The following is an 18,081-nucleotide window of genomic DNA, read 5'->3' on the forward strand; positions in this document are numbered from 1 at the left end:
TTTTTCACCAATCACACACACACACAGTTCTCTGATCAGATGTAAATACCTAATAAATGGTTGTGTGCATGTGTGTGTGTGTGTGTGTGTGTGCGCGCGCATGTCTCCCTCTCCTCTCCCCTCGGTGAAGTCCCATGTATGCCATGCAGTGTGAGTGCATGTGTATGTGAATGTGTATGTGCTGTGTTTGTATAGTGTATGTGTATGGTGTCTTGATATGTGTGTGTGCATGTGTGTGTGTCGCACTCCACTCAGTGTAATCTCACGATTCAGTGGTTCAGAGAAAATCTCCCTCTTTCCAATAAACTCTCAATTTTTTCTCTCATTTTCTCGTTCTGTCCCGCTCTCTCCCTCTCTCTCTCTCTCTCCCTGTTTGTCTCTCTCTCTTTCTCCTCTCTCTCCTTCTCTCTCTCTCTCTCTATCTCTCTGTCAACAGTAAATGAAGTGAATGTTTGTCGTTTATATGAAGCCTCTCGCTACTCTCTGTCCGAAAACTCCGCGGTTACCATGGAAACGCCGGTTTATCGCCGACGGGCCGACGGCAACCGTTTCCGAGAGGAAGCCCCTTTATTAAAAACAGCCTGCCACTCAACAACTGATTGTTAACTTGCCGACTGACTGGCTGACTGATTGGTGTTGGGAGAATGTTGTGGCTTGGCTCCAGGTTTACTTACACACTTCTGCTTTACTGACTGGTTTTGACTTTAACTGACTGACTGACTGACTGGGTCCTGATGCACTGGCTGGCTGCCTGGCCACATTATCGACTGCTGGGAATTCCCTCTGAATCTATGCATCATCACACAAATGCAGCCGATACAGAGGTCTGTTTTAAAAGGCTCAGCATGCATTAAGCTGCAGAATACATGAGTGATTGGATAGCAGCAGCAGAGTGGCTGAATTTTCAATGAAGCTGGTTTGGCCGATATATTTGTTTGACTTTCATTCGCCTTATATCTGTACAAAGTCTCAAAGGACACAATTCGGTGTAGATTAGGGGCTCTTCAACTTTTTCAGCCCAGGACTTAAACTAAGTAAGTTTCATAGACTCTTAAAAACAAGCAGCACTGTTTTCTTGTGGGAAAACAAGCTTTAGCTGCATGTAGATAGTTTTATGTATCGCTAGATAGAGCCTGTCCTATTTGAAATCATTCTTATCAATCCAGCTGATGGATAGGAGTAAAAAAACACTTAAGATATGTCTACTCACCCACATCCTGATGAGTCCCTGTGCCTCTGTGCAGGCCTGCGTCAGGCCGTAGCAGTAACACTTGCTGCAGCCCAGCGGGTTTCGCACCGACAACCCAAAGTTGCCTGGCTTACAGCGGTCACAGTTGGCCCCCTCCACATTGGCCTGAGAAGAAGACACATGCAAACACAGGCTAAGTTAAGCTTTTGGGATTCTTAATACACATTTTAAGATTATTTTTAGATTTCTTTCTTTGAGTAAATAACTTGGAATTCACTCTCCTGGTCTAAAATGGGCTTGTGGACAGAGCTGCATATTAAGCCCTTTTTCTTTCTGCTAAGAAAAGGCTTAACTTCACTTCCCTGTCAACAAAACATCACCCAATTAACCTTGGTTGATGTCAAAAGTTTAGAGGAGCAAGAACAATTGAAGAATGAAAGTATATTAGGGACCTGGAAAGCTGAAATTGACTTATTACTACACATTATTGGCATTTGCTGCGTTATAGGCTTTTATTGTGTTATGTGTGGAAAATGCAGAACATTAAGTCTCATTTTGTTGATTTCTAGCATGTTAAAAGTGTCTCTTGGTATCAGATTTTAGTGCCTCAGCGCAGTCTGCTCCTCCCAGTATCAACATCAGTGCATTGTAATTGTTATAGATAAGACGCAAGGCCCTGCAATAGAGGTGTTGGGAGCGTATCTGCTGCTGCTGAAACCAGAGGTAGATTTATTCCCTAAAAGGTAATATTTGTTCACATAATGCCATAGAGAGAAACATAGAGACAGACTGAGAGACAGACAGGGAGGCAGACAGACAGACAGACAGACAGACAGACAGGTAAACAGCAAAACATGTCAGTAGGCAGACAGACAATAACAGAAAGACAGCTGACAGATAGACTGCTTGAATGACAGGCAGACAAGCTCGTATTTGGTATTTGTTCAGAGTGAAATTGACACCAAGTGATCTGGAGCCTCATTACAGGCCATGAATCATGCGTGTGTGTGTGGGGGGGATAATGTGATCAGTATGATAATGTACATGTGTGTGTGTGTGTGTGTGCGTATGTGTGCGTTTAATGTGTGTGAGAGAGATAAGCCGTGACAGTGGGGATCAGAATATCAAACCAACTCAGTTTTTTCTCATACGGAACATTTCGCTTCTCTGATAGATCTGATGCCAACGCGCGCACACACACATACATACACACACACACACACACACACACACACACACACACACACACACACACACACACAAAGAGAAAATAAACCCACTCTCCTGGCATCTGGAGTTTGGAGTCCCACTCCCTTTCAAACTGGTTTAACTCTGATTCAAGGTTGGTCCATTTCTCTGAACTGTTTATGGCTATTCAACAAGTTCATTTTTATTTTATTTGCCAATGTTGATGCCATTTACTATCTACTTTCATCTGACAGCTGCCTATAACTTGTCGGGTTTGTCAGGCTGAGCTGCAATACAAAAATATCCATCTTAACAAGTAATTTGGGGTATTATTGAGGTTTAAACTCATATTCCTTAAAACAAGTGAAAAAATTGTCTAGAAATAAGTGACAATACGTTGAATTAAGGCAGATCACTCCCCTAGTCTCAAGAAAATGGCATTTGATTCAAGACAATTGTTGAAGCAAGCTGATTTGCACTAGGAAACAAACAATGCTAAATACCAGATACTTTTGCAGTGTGCAGTAACTTACTATAAACTCCAGTTTCACCAGAGAGAACCAATTATGTTCCTCACAAATCACAAATCACAGCTAAAAGCTGGTAGTGGCTGACTGGGAGAAGAGCAATGTTAAAACACATTTCTCCTGTCAGGTGTTTATGTCTTTGAACATCACAAAGTACTGAAAAATAATACTGAATTTCAATATGCAGCTCTAACTATCTGTCTATGTTTACAAACTTAACAGGGGTTTGTAGTAGGCCTGTGTGTGTGTGTGTGTGTGTGTGTGTGTGTGTGTGTGTGTGTGTGTGTGTGTGTGACATGGTGACAGTCTGTCAACAAGACAGAAGAGAGGCAGAGGAGACCACATCCCTCATTATCACAGCACACACACACACACACACACACACAGAGCTAACTTGCTTATTTTCAGCCCACACTGAACTCTATCTATCTATCTATCTATCTACCTACCTATGTGTTTGTCTATGTCTCTCTATCACCCTCTCTCTATCTCTCCCTTTTAGCGAGACAGAACCCCCACTGAGCATATAGGGGGGTGGACTGTGTGTGTGTGTGTGTGTGTGTGTGTGCGCGTGTGTGTGGGCGAGCGTATGGAGACCATCACACAGAGATGCCTGTCGTACTCAGTGCTGTGACATTTACTGGAATAATTACACACGTGCGCACACACACACAAATATGCATAGACTCTGTATACACTCATACAAAGAGAGAAAGACACATGCAGATACATAGACAGAGAAACACGTGTGCACACACACACACACACACACAGAATACTGTGCTGAATTCAGCGCTGATGTTAAACCGCGTGCAGTGAGTTTTAAATCTGCTTTGACATTTAAAATCAAAACTATCATCTCCTAGCGGGAGTCAAAATAACAAATACCACACATCTCTCTCTCTCTCACACACACACACACACACACACACACACACACACTGAGTCACACTTAAAGTTGACTTTCTGAAAGGTAAAAGTATACTGCTGCTGGGCAGAATGTGGTATTGTTGTCAGTCGAGGTAAACTGACCTGCTTGCTTCAGGATTTCCTAAAATATCTGATCTCGCTTCAGTCGGATTGGCCTTTAGCTCAGTGATTCCCAGTCTGGGAGTGGGGCTCACAAGGTGAATTCGGAATACATATATTTGGAATGTAATGTATAAAATGTGATGATCTTTGACATGATCAAATTTGCCCAAAACTACCCAATTCAGTGTCCAGGATCTTACCTTTATGTGTGGTCTGGTTTGTTCAAACTAACACCAGTTGAGCAGTGTAGGATGTGCATATTTTTTTTAGCAAATTGACAAATATACATGCATTATCATGTGTATAATCATCTGAAAAGTGTTTTTTTTCCTGTAAAACAATGAATCTATATAGCCTCTATATAGTGAATAAAGTGAAATAAAGGTACAAAAAAAAATACAAATGAAGTGAAAAAAGGGCAAAAATAAAAGGCATTCTTTACCATGATGTGTGTGCTTATCAGTGTGGGGGCTACGGGGATACATGTGTGTGTGTATGTGTGTGTGTGTGTGTGTGTGCTGTACCTTGCAGCTACACCTCCCGGTGCGATCTGCGCAGGCACACACTCCTCTCTCCAGGTCGCAGGTCTGGCTGTCCGATCCGGAGGCGTTGCACTCGCACTGGATGCACTGTGGGAAACACGGACGCAGGCACCGTCAAGCCGCTGTCATCAGCAACACACAGGCTCAGAGAGGGGAAGCCAGACACACACCGAGTTGTCCGGTGTCCTCTCAAACAATTGAAGTGAACAGTTTGGGTTGTTTAGAGTTCCAAAAACGGCATAAAACGATCATCAAATTTCCCTAAACAGCAAGTTCTAACCAGCATCAGCCCATTTCCTTGTTTCAGTTGCCGTACAACACAAGAAGCCTTTTGGACTCACAGTGCAATCATTTGGCCACAAAACATATAGATGATGCCGCATGAGTTGTTTGGAGAAATTGGGTGGTCGTTTTATGCCCTTTTTGGAAGTCGAAACTACCAGACTCTGTTTCCTTCGATTTGCTTGGAAGAAAGCTGTGATGGAGCTGCAGCTGTGTGTTTGGTGGTCCTATGGACTTCTGTGGAGTTTCAACTGATATGGGGAGGGAGTAGATCATGACTGAATTTTCATTTTGGGGTGAACTGCTCCTTTAAAGTCCTCTGGTCCCAGTGCTCAAACTGTGAACTTCTACCATGTGATGGCACCAATATCTTTCCAATTGGGCAGGGGAGAAATCCTCATATTCCGGCTTCTTTTGGTAGTAATATCAATTATCAAATCTGTAGAAACACTCCCTTTTTTTCTCCTATGTCTCCCCTACGGTCTAAACAAAGAATAATAATAATAGTAGCAGTATTTAATATTGATCAGGATTGTATTTACCTGAGGAAAGTCTCTGTATCCCAGCTGACACTCGTTGCATTTCTCTCCTCTGAAGGAGTCGCGACAGAAGCAGCAGCCTGTGTTGACGTTACACTGCTGGGTCACTGAGCCGACCACGCTGCAGCCGCAGTCCTACACACACACACACACACATATAGAGTGTCAGAAATTAGACCACCGGACAGAAACCCTTTATAAATGTACAAGCATTTTCTTGGATAGACTTTGGTACAGAGACAGATTAACAACTGTGTGTTTTCATGCTACTCCATTGAGATAAGAGGTGAGTTCAGAATAAGCTGCCTCTGTGTCTTCTTTCATAGGCAGACAGATTATTATGTTTTAGTAGAGTCATAATTCATAAAGAAGCGGTTTGTACGAGGAGAAAGAACATGCGGCACTTCTTCTTGGGCAGTTTGATTTGTCATTCTTTTTTTTTTTTTTTAACTTGTTCACCATCTTAAAACAAGCAAAACAGCTTTTTTTTGTGGTAATTGTCCACTCCACACCTACCAATCAGATCTATTCATCTACTCAGCTGTCAGACAGGAAGGCTGATTCTACCTCTTTTTTCCAGTGACTGGAAGACTGAATTACACATCTTAGAATGAAAGAGAAAGAAGGTGTGAAGAGCTGAAGACAGAGGGCTGTTTTCTTTACGAATAACTTTACTGGGAAGTATGAATCTCTGCATAGTCTGAAAGAACCTCCATTCTCTTCTATTCTGATTTGCTTTCTTCTGTTTTATTCTGTTCTCTTCTGCTTTAATTTGTTCGGTTCTGTTTCATTCTATTCTGTTCTATTATGTTCTGTTTTGTTCTGTTCTACTTTGTTTTTTCTCTTGCTTTACTTTGTTCTGTTCTGTTCTATTATGGTTCTCTCTTCTGTTTTACTTTATGTAGTTCTGTTTTGTTCTACTTTGTTCTGTTCTACTTTGTTAATTCTCTTGTTTTACTTTGTTCTGTTCTACTCTACTTCATTCTGTTTCGTTCTTGTTGTGTTCTGTTGCACTTCTGTTGCGTTCTGTATTTTGTAATTTATTTTGTTGTGTTCTGTTCTGCTTTGATCTGCTCTGATGTACTTTTTTCTGTTTGTTTTTTCTGCTCTATTCTACTTGTTTAGTTCTACTGTTTTTCCCCTGTGTTGTTCTGTCCTGTTGTGATGTACTCTTCTTGATCAATCTATTGTTAAACCGAGGCTTGCTTTCATGTTTGAGCCTCTAATTGCTAATACTTTACCACTGCTGTTAGCTTCTAATAGTTTACTGTTATTGCTGCCTCAGGGCCCTTGGGTGAGGAAGTTTTAGTGCACAATTATTACTTTTCAAACACTTTGAACAAACTCGTATCAAAAGACACGGGAAATGAGAATGAGTAGAAACAGAAGCTTGGGATGGAAAGAGCCAGAAAAAAGAAAGTGATAAAGAGGAGAAAGAGAGAAAAGGCCGTGTAAACAAGTAGGGAGATAATAAGAGAAGCGAAGGAATAGAGGGTGGGATACAAAGTAAGAGATAGTACATTACAGCTGGTGCAAAACAGTAGAAAAGGAGGTACGGAAGAAGGGATTTGGAGAAGAGAGAAAGGGAGGAAGTATGTACAGAGAGAGAAGGGGCGGAGGGGAAAGAGGAAGAAGAGAAGAATGGAATGGAAGTATGGAAAAGTAAAGAATGGGCAATGAGAGAAAAGTCATGGAGAAGAAGAAAGGCCAAGAGAAGCTAGCGAGAAAAAATATAGAGGGATGAGACAGCAGGCTTATAAAAAGATTTTTTTCTTGAATTGAAGGATTACATTGGCCTTTATTGCATTTCAAAAGTGCACGGTCATTAATCTGAATAAAAGACTATTTTTCTCAATCCCTGAAAAGTGGAAGATAGTGTTCAAGAGGTGGACATGCAAGGTTAGACTGCACGCAGTGATACATAAAGACCTATTTAACTAGAAATAATGCAGCACACCTGGGTCAAATAGTGTTTTCAAATAATTCATAAGCCCTTTTGGAGCTGGATTCATTCTACCTGTAATCGTGTTGAGGACACAAAGACTGAAATCATCCATATGTCCCTGGTAGATCATTGACTCTGGTGCTCCATGCCAACACTTTAGCATACACTATGTTGAGTGATAGTAGGCGACCAGCATTATCTCAAAAGTAAGAAAATTTGAACTTTTAGCAGCTCTGAAGCTAGTAAAGTCATCTCAAAATACTGTATATGTGGCTAAATCTGGCAGTTTTGTGTAGGATTGGTAAAATTTACACAAAATATGATACGAAAATAACGTACTGTGTTGAACTAGCAGGGACTACTTTGCCTGTTTCCATAGGAAGTGAAGGCGGTGGGTGAATGGGTATGTGGTTTCTCAACTGAAATAGTTCCAAAAGTAAACTTGGCTGCAGAAAATGATGAATCTACAGTCAGAATAATAAAAATCATTAACAACTTTTTATTACTCAAAGATCAGTCTTCTTATTTTGGATAATGCTAGTAGCCTATCACTCAACATAGTGTATGCTAAAGTGTTAGCATGGAGCCTACTATCACTCAACATAGTGTATGCTAAAGTGTTAGCATGGAGCCTACTATCACTCAACATAGTGTATGCTAAAGTGTTAGCATGGAGCCTACTATCACTCAACATAGTGTATGCTAAAGTGTTAGCATGGAGCCTACTATCACTCAACATAGTGTATGCTAAAGTGTTAGCATGCAGCAGCTGAGCCAATGATCTACCGGGGACATATGGATGATTTTGGTGTCTATGTTCTCAACACTTAACAGTAAGTTGACCAATGGGCCAATCTCCCAAAAACCTGGTGTCTTGTCTTGTAGTTGCCATTTGTTATATTATCCTACTGTATGTGTGCAAACTTCGCCGGTCTGGTACCACAAGTAATTTAAACAAATGCTAACAATTATCTACTAATACTGTTTGAGCCCGGTATGTACAGAAGTAGCGTCCTACCTTGCATCCGGTCATGATGTCGTGGCCCCAGTGGTTGGGAGCGCAGCGGTCGCACCTCTCACCAATAGTGTTAGGAGGACAGATGCACTGGCCTGTGTTCGCGTCACAGTTGTTCCCCACATGACTGCACTGACAGGCTGGAGGAGAGGAGAGGAGAGGAGAGGAGAAGAGAGAGGAAAGGAGATAAAAGAGGATAAGAGAAAGAAAATAGGATGATATATGTCTCATACAACCCACACAGAATGAAATACAATTTTATGTCCTCCTCCAGTAATCTCACCAACAATTTAAAAGTTTCCAAGCAAGCCTTGCAGACAAATCATTGGTTTACATGGCAAAAATAGCAGTTAACAGCTGATTTTCAGCAATTTAAACGGACATAGCTGTGTTCTGACTTACCCATAGGAGACAGGGTCTGGAATTTTTGACAATGATGTGGCTGTGCTTTCATACAGCAAGATACTAGTTAAACAGATTTCAAATTGAAAGAGCAACTGCTTGTTTTGAACACACTGAGGTAGAGAACAAGGGTCAGATTGCCTCATCTTTTGAATTTGTAAAATGCCTTTATCTTGGAGCGTTATTATTTGACACACGCCACAAAAGCAAACATGAAAGAGGTGGTGCAAATTGTTTATTAGGGAGCTCTGAGGTGAGTATTTAAGTACTTACTGAATTATACCGTCTTAAACCTTGCATGAATGCAAATGAAGCAGGCTCAATTTGACAGGAATTTGAAAAAGTACTTTATTGAATCACTGCAAAAAGGTTGACAGTAAATAAATGAATGGAGCAAGTTGGTTACAGTAAGATATAGTCAAATCCACAAACTCCAGCACCCATAATCCCCTGTTATCACCCAATTCAATCAATTTATTTACTACCAATTAATAGACTATTCACTCACTAACACTGTATGATTTGGTTCATATTTACAATCCATTTAATAATGTGTGATTTCCTTGATTTGCAGTGTTAACTGAATGGCCTTTGGTTAATTTATATCAATTGTTTGGTCATGAAAGTTATGTTTTATCTGCAGGTAATTTGGAATTTCTTACACACTCAATCTTATTCGTATCCCAGCCTATCTGCAATAAATTCCCTAGAACACTGGACACTTGCCAGTGTATTATTGCTGCAACCTGACCGCTGCACCGCGGCACCGCGGCAGTGATCTTAAGATGAATCAAAGCAAATAACTCCCAGTCCTATCTTCTCTTTCAGCTATGTTTCCTCCTTTTCTGGCCAGCTGAACACTGTTCTTCTTGGTTGTCAATAGTGCTTGGCGTCAATAATATATTGCATAAGGAGATATGGGAGGAAAGCTATTAATATTCAGACTCGGGATGCGTGGATGCTTAATCCTCATTTTGGGCAGCACAACTAAAACACTGGAACCAGAAGTTTGCAGCACCTGCTGCCTGGGATGCCAAGTTTTTGGGGCATAGGATTTACAACAAGTCTCGTATTTTCATTTAAAAAATAATTTGCCTTTAATCTCAAGAAATTGGCCGGGAATGTAGACTTAAAAAAAAAGAATCGAGGGGTTTCAGGTGACGTAACACACCCTCTGGCAACCAGAGTGGAGGTCCTCAGCTCTTGGAAACAACAGCTCAGAATTGTGTTTGGAATCATACAACAATTCAATATTCATGGTTCATTTCTGTGCTGTTTTTGACTGGGAACTGATCATTTCATCACTGATCCATCTGATTGATTATGTGTTTAGATAATGTCAGCTTGTTAGTTAGGCATTTGACAGATTCAGCAATCCGTAAGCAGGTGTGTGTGTGTGTGTGTGTCAAATCATGCCAAATTAAGTGAGCGAAAGAAGAATTTGCTGAGATTTTAATTACTATTAAGCAACAAAATTGCCTTATTCATATTCACGATTCATTTTAGACCAGCACCTCTTATTTCAGAGAAGAGTATTCTACTTTTCTTCAAAGGACTCATTCCACCTGTGGCTAGTGCACATCCAGAACCAACCGGTTGGAAGTCAGAATCAGGGATGTCCCGTGCAGTTCTGTATAATTTGGGGATACTTCATCCCGCACACAGCTTCCAAAGAAGCACTTAATAATAGAGATTAGTATGAATTTAACTTTGAGGTGTGACTACCGATGTGTATAGCTTTGGTATTAAATCCTCGCTGTGCTGATTTAACTTGACTTTAAATCGCCGCTGCGGAGGGATGGAGGCTGAATGGGGTGGTGAGGTTGCTGGAGTAGGACTTATGTATAGGAGTAAGCATGATAATAAACTGGAATTATAGAAAAAATGTCAATAGAATAATGATAATAAATGTACAGTGCCCTCCTTTAGATCGCTGATGAAATCTGTCTTTTATCTGTCTCATATCCTCTCACATACACACAAACATGCATGCATAGGGAGGCATGTGCACACACACATGCACACACACGCATACACACACATACACACACACAAGCTCTGGCCCCATATCTTAAAATCTGTGATGTTTTTGTTCTTTCTGTTATCTTATATCCTTTGATTTCTGCCACGCACATTGTGATAAACCTAATGGTTAAAAGGGCTTCATGGGTAAATTTGGTTAAATGAATTAAAAAAATGCTTTCCGCTTTAAACATTCTGTCAAAATCATCAGCTATTTTGCCTGTTCACCGGCCAAGATGCATAAGAAATGCTTCAGCTCCATAATTTAGCGGTTACGTCATTATTATTCTGTGTGTTCCGCCTTCAAAGACGCTGGTATCAATCAGCATCCAGTTTCTCCTGGCAACACTTCATCTGTTCAGCTTCCGGTAGAAGCTGTATCTCGTTTCTCTAATTTGGCCCCCCTTCCTTCCCTCCCTCCTTTCTTCCTTCATGTGTTTCTTTCTGCATGTTTGTAGTATATATGTGCATGTATGTATGAATGCTGCAGTTGACAGCTGTAGCTTTTGCTGATATGTAAGTGTTTCATAACCCTGGAAGCAATGGCTAAACCATTTAGAATAAATGGTGTAATGTCAAAAATACACAGGCATCAATGGGAAAATCAACCAGTTCTTCATTATTTCTGAAAAGCAGACTTTTTAGAGATATGAAGTTCTTCGCTGTGAAGCTGTAGGCTCAAATTGTATTGTTATGTCCATGTAAAGCCGAAACAAAAGAAATGCCTACGTTGACAAAATATTTTTAAATGTTCAGCAGGACTCAAATGTTAACTGCAGCCAGTGGCTGAAACTAATATTCTTCACTGTTCTAAATAAGCGGTTTCACTTTTTTCCTGCTTCCAGGTGCGAACTCTCTAAAATGTAAGCTTGGCAGCAATTATAAAAAAAAGGATTCATACTTTCCAAATTACACCCGCGCATTTTGGAAATTACAGAATGGGTTCTTAAATAGGGTGATGGAAACTAGGGTCGTGTAACTTGGGGAATTTACCGTATGTAAACTTTTAAATTAAAAAGAAAAACAGTAGAATTGGAGTTACGAAGTTGCTAGGCGCACCATTTTAAAATTGTGGAGGTTCCTTTTTTCGCAACTCACACCCTCAGTAGAAACCCACATGCTTTGATCTGATCAGGATTTGCAGTGGATGGTGCTGTATTTTGCTCTATGGGCAGATGTCAGGGTCAGCCCATGTTACAGTGAGGAAGGGCTGAACGTTTGTAAGTGTGGCTGGTTTAGATCTGAGGTTAGGTGAAGACAAATCTCATGCCTCATTTAGAAAATAACACTGAATTTCATCTTATCTTTCTGTTCAGGTAAAAAGGATCATTATCATTTTTATCTCTCCAAATACAAATGCACACTCACACATGCACACACACACTTTTCTCCTATCAAACATGCATGCACACACACAATTGTGCATACACACACACACATCTCTCTCTCTCTCACACACACACACACACACAAACACACACACACACACACACTTTCTCCCTCCAAACCTAACACACACACTTTCTCTCTCCAAATCTAACACACATGCACACACACACACACACACACTTTCTCTCTCCAAAACGAACACACACTCCTTTTCTCTCAAAACCTAACACACACACTCTTTCTCTCTCCAGATCAAGCACACCCACAAATGCACACTCACACACGTCCTCTTCCTAAACACACATGCACACGCAGACGCATACACACACATACACGCACATACACCATTCTTCTCTCTCCAAACCTAACACACACACAGCCTTTTCGTTCCAAACCTAACACACACACAGCCTTTTCGTTCCAAACCTAACACACACGTACACACATGCACGCACGCACACACACACACACACACACACACACACACACTCTCTTTCACTCTCCAAACCTATCACACATGTACTCACACACTGTTCCCTCTCCAAACCCAACACCCACACACACACATCCAGAGCGCATGCTTACGTGTGCAGCCCCCCTCCTGGAAGTTGAAGTGTCCTCGTGCGCAGCGGTCACACTTGGGCCCGCCGACGCCCGGCTGACACCGACACTGGCCCGACTCGTCGCAGTCGAACGACTTGGACCCGAACGAGTTGCAGTGACACGGGACGCAAGCTCCGCCCTTGGAGACGCCGTGGGTCTGAGGCTGCAGACGCACAAGCACACACAGGGGAGTCACACACGGGGGCGAGAGCAGGTAGAGGGGTGAGTGTGAAACAAGTCGCGGTCACACTCGAGCGGCTCGGAGACAAGAAAGTTACAGTGACATGAGCGGAGGTGCAGACTTGTGGTTGGAGACTGAAGGAGAGGAAGAGGAGGAGGAGGAGGAGGAGGAAGAGGAATGAATGGGGAAAAGGAGGAGAAGGAGAGAGGCGTTTGTGTGAAATGAGCTGCAGAGGCACCGGGCATTCACACCTCCTGTAGATAAGAGTCTGGGACAAAGAGAGAGAGAGAGAGAGAAAGGTAGAGAGAGGGGATAGATACAGTATATGATGAGTGTGCACCTTAAAAACCCTGCAAGTCAAAAACACTACACTTTATAATAACCACCCTTATTGTATTGTTAACTATTGAATTATTAAGAATTATTTTTGTCTTTGTACAGTTTACTAAGGATTAGTAAACAGTTCAAACATATCATTTATATATTGCATCATAACTGATAAGAGATGACAACAATCAGTTTCTGATTATGTTAGTAACAGTTTGTTAACAGTTTGTTGTTGTCTTCATTAAAAAAAATTAAATGCTACATTGAGTATTGATGAACAAATTGTGTTTTAAACAATATTAAAAAAAAAATTTGGTTGCTATTATGAAGTTTCAACTGATGTATATTAATTTAATATATATATATATATACACTTAATAAAGGATAATAAATGATTTAGAAAACAACATTATTTGGGTAGCTGATAAAGTTGAAACTGATGTTTACTGTTGTTAGTAAATGGTTAATAAGTGGCTTGTAAAGCATCAATAAACTTTTTGGCACACTATTCTAAAGTTGCAACTGATGTTTACCATTTATTAAGTATGGTTATCATAAAGCGTTACCCACTACAATGTAACAAAATCACTGTAAAACACACTGCAAAAACACAGCAGCACTGCAACACATTGCAAAAGCACCAAACTGTTGCAAATAACACAGCATTGCATGACACAATGAGCAGAATTAAGCTTGAAGAAAACGTGAGAATCACCATGAACCGTAACATCAGAGGAGATGAAGGAAGATCAGACTGACAGCTGCAGTCAAAATTCCAGGAAGTCCAAGAGAAACGGAATCACTGGAGGTTTAAAAAGCCCAAACCCTTCACATGTCTTAATGTTACCCGATTGCCCCAGTCTGTAGCTGCAGTAAGCACCCTCTGTTGTTGTCCCACTCTTGGCTTTGTTTAGATTTGTGTAGATTTGTCCTAAGTTCAGAGGCCAACAAAAAATTTGGACTGGGGCTTTGACAGCTGCTAGTTTGAAAATGCCTTCTGGTTGCTGCTTAGGAAACAAAAAACACGCTGCCATGCATGTTGGTGCTACACACTGGACACAGATGTCCATTTCAGTGTGTTTTACCCCTTTAGCTAAGTGTCAAGCCATCTTTTGAACTGTTACAAAAAATAGAATGTGAATTAGGTGTGTTTCCATCAGCTATGGATTCCTGAATGTACAGAAAAAACACACATCCGAAAGAAAATGGAAACAGCCTTTTAAGAAATGATTAGTATTGGGCAAGTTGTTGTTGTTTTTAAATGTCAGCTAATGTTGGCCATATTTCATGCTGTCTGAAGACCAAAACAAAGAAATGCATTTGGCAGTGTTCTAATGCATGAAGTAATGGCCATACGGCTGCGCTGGGGCCTTATACATGGGAGAGATAGTGCGTATGACATTTCTGGGAGGCTGCGGTGGATTGTTTTCACACATTACTCTGCATTTCCATTGCCATTTTCTGCATAAATTCTGTACCGACACAGACCTTTCCACCTCAAGTGAGTGTACAAGCTTGTTTTTTTCAATATTGAGGATGTTTTATAAGAATTTGCTATTTCCATTCAGCCATTCTATTTCAATACATAATAATTTGTATAAAAATACTTGGAAGGAAACAAAGCTACAGACTGCTACTGTGATTTTCAACACAAAGAAACCACATTCTTGTGTTACTTTACAACGTGACATTTGTCTGATTAGCTATTCAAACATACAAAAAAATAGCATTTTGTATGTATGTATGTTGCCCCTACACTTCCTTACACTCAGAAATTTTAACAGAATGTGCAAAATCACCCAGAAACCGCCATGCCCCTACACACAACAATGTTTGTAACACACACAAGTCACGTTAAAGCATTTCCATGCAACGCTTTAAAAAATCGTCCACAAACACAAACCCTACTGTGCCCGTTACACACACACAAACACACACACACACACACAGTGTATTATAACCCTGTTTTAGACCTGTATGACACAGCCATGCTACTGCAACACACCACCGTCATTCACGTGCAGTGTGTGTTACCCCTGTCTTAGGCCTGTATGCGCCCCTGGGACACCCCCCCGAGCGGGACGGCCCCCATCTCTGCTGTACGGTCTCCATGGGAACGCGCTCCACCGGCCGGCGCGTCTCCCGCCTCTCGTAACCCTGGCGCCGCAGGTCGCAGCGCCGGCCCACGTGGCCGGGCCGACAGATGCAGCGGCCCTCAACGTCGCAGCGCTGAGAGAGAGACCCCAGAGGGCTGCAGCGACAGGGCACACACTCCTGACGCTCAGCGTCCCACCAGCAGTTAGGCTGGACCAGTCACAACGCACAGGGATGGAGGGAGGGGGACCAATGAGAATGAGTGGGCGGGGCATAGGTCAAATAAAAACAACAAACTTGATGTAAACTCATCCCACATAAATTATGAGAATAAATGGGCAAATAAAACAGAATAAAATGTTCTTTTATATGGGAGATACACATATATTATTATTATTACATGTATACTCATAATTCTATTTAGAAAAAGAAAAAAAACAATTATATTAACACATAACAATCAAAAGGTCAGATAAAACACTGGAGTAGGCAACAGTAATATAACCATAACAATACAATTTACTTTGTGTGACATATCAACATAGATTGCGTCTTCGTCATTGTCCTGCAGAAAGCTTTCATGTTTGACTTTGCCTGTTTTTGCCTGACAGCTGACATAACACGGCAAAAAAGTGTTTAACCCAAAAGGTTAAATTCAGTTTTTCTGCAGGACACTGTTGAGTTGGAAGGAATTGGGAATCACTTCATTCCCTCAGTTTACCTATGTTTTTAACACAGGAATCAATAATACCGTTCTCGTAGTAGTATAGTAAGTAGTATCAGATGATGTAAGAAATTAGACTGAAGAAAAACTTAAATCACCTACCATGCACCCATCACAGTGCTGGTCAACAAACCTTCAATGCAGCCTAAAGTGACTTCAAAAATAAAGCACTTTACAGATAAAAGCATAGTTACTCAAGGGATTGTTTTTTTTGTCTGAGGTCGTCACAAAGCAGATTATTTTCTACAACTGAAACAAAACTGTAGAGATTATCGGCAAGTGTCAGTATACCTACCACGCATTCGTCACACTGTCGTCCCACCACGTGTTCTCTACACTGGCACTGGCCCGTCTCCTTGTTGCACACCTCTGATAGAGAGCCATTGCTGTGGCACTGGCAGGCTGGAGAGGACAGGACAGCAGAGGATAAGATACATGGACACCAAGCACAGTTTATAGTAGTTATCATTTCCTAATTTGCAAATTTGTAGTTGAAGACAAAGCAAAGTATAACAATAACAACACATCTGCAAGTGTGTTTACTGCACACAGTAGGCTGGATAAGAGCTCATATCCTGCTTAAGGTCTTGTTGGGGATTAGCTGTCGATATGCACTTTCATATCCTGCTCACTGCAGTTTAGAGAAAATCCTCTGCTCTCCAAATAGATTCTTCAGTCTAGTGGGTTCACTTTGTTTTGTAAGATTATAAAAGCTGCACTATAGGCAGGATTTTGATGTAAAAATTCAGCCGTCTTATCAGGCTAAATCACGATGTGGGGCTGCAGCAGATAAGAGCGTCCCACTCCCGCTAATTGAAACAATGTAGATTTGCCCTGTTTGTATTGAAAATGATGCTGTGGCTGCATGACTGGTAACATTCAGTTGTGGTTTTCATACCTTCTGAATGGGCACAGTTATGGAAGTATCAAAAACTTTTTTTCCCACACAAAACCCTTTCAAAGTGATGCTTAGCTTGACTTCAACTTTCATTTAAAGTTTGCATGTGTGCTCAAATCCCATTGGGGGAAAACAAAAAAAAAGACACACCCACACACGCCAATCAGCCTTTCAGATATACAATTAAAAACTTGAACATCACAGCTCCCATCTGGTAGACGCGCTGTCAGAAACACACACACACACACACACACACACACACACACACACACACACCTTCTCATGCATTTATCAGCATACATCACATCTCTCACACACACACACACAATTGTAGCGTGTTTTACCTCCTGCCATTCTCTCCTGTTAGAAGCAGAGAGACAGAAGGACAGACCTGAGTGTGGGATGAGAGAGTGAGAGAGAGGGGTACAACAGATGTCCACACACACACACACACACACACACACACTTACATATGCATATACAGAAATGCACATAGACACACAAACATCGATTTCTTCTTTCAAACACAAACGCAAAGACGCACGCATGCCTTCACACACCCACACTACTCAGACACACACGCAGATGCACACACACACACGCTCACGCCTGACTACACATACGGAACAACATACACATATAGGTCTATCTCTGTTTCACACACTCGTACTCTCTCACACACACTCTCATCCCCCTAGCTTCACCCTTTGGGGACCATCTGGACTCCGTTCTGTCAGTCGCTACAATGCGAGCCTTGTTGTGGGATGAAATGTTGCTTTTTTACAATGCTGGCCTTGTTGGTGGATATGACAATTTTTTACAACATGAAATACATTCTGTTCTGTTACTAAGCAATCCGCAATCTGTCACTGTATCAACAAACTGCAGGAGTGGCCATAGGAAAACTCTATCTATCCTGTAGCTACGGTAGGAGTCACCCATACTGAGTATATATTGTTGAAAATAATATTAAATACACATTGACTGCACACGCAACAATGTAAACAAAGTAAATACAACTGGAAACATTGGAATTTTCTATCATCCCGAAGCTGCCGAGATGTGATGTTTAGGAGCCTTGAGGGGAAAACGGCGGAGAGCATGAACGCTGTGTAATACATTCATTAAAACATCAATTACATGCCTGATGCATATGTTTTTCTTCTTCATTCTGCCGCTGCA

At 41.3% G+C, this 18,081-nt stretch overlaps 1 protein-coding gene across 1 annotated transcript in view; it reads right to left on the reverse strand.

Moving 5' to 3' along the window:
* lama2 (laminin, alpha 2) overlaps positions 1 to 18,081 on the reverse strand; it is a 168,922-nt gene that overhangs the window by 71,208 nt on the left and 79,633 nt on the right. The window contains exons 22-28 of the mRNA XM_078290077.1: positions 16,297 to 16,403; positions 15,218 to 15,487; positions 12,658 to 12,838; positions 8,263 to 8,399; positions 5,303 to 5,434; positions 4,461 to 4,565; positions 1,211 to 1,354 (exon numbers count right to left, since the gene is read on the reverse strand). Of these exons, the coding sequence (XP_078146203.1) occupies positions 1,211 to 1,354; positions 4,461 to 4,565; positions 5,303 to 5,434; positions 8,263 to 8,399; positions 12,658 to 12,838; positions 15,218 to 15,487; positions 16,297 to 16,403 (1,076 nt within the window). The remainder of the gene's footprint in view (positions 1 to 1,210; positions 1,355 to 4,460; positions 4,566 to 5,302; positions 5,435 to 8,262; positions 8,400 to 12,657; positions 12,839 to 15,217; positions 15,488 to 16,296; positions 16,404 to 18,081) is intronic.

This window comes from Centroberyx gerrardi, chromosome 18, assembly GCF_048128805.1.
Source record: "Centroberyx gerrardi isolate f3 chromosome 18, fCenGer3.hap1.cur.20231027, whole genome shotgun sequence".
NCBI classification, from domain to species: domain Eukaryota; kingdom Metazoa; phylum Chordata; class Actinopteri; order Beryciformes; family Berycidae; genus Centroberyx; species Centroberyx gerrardi.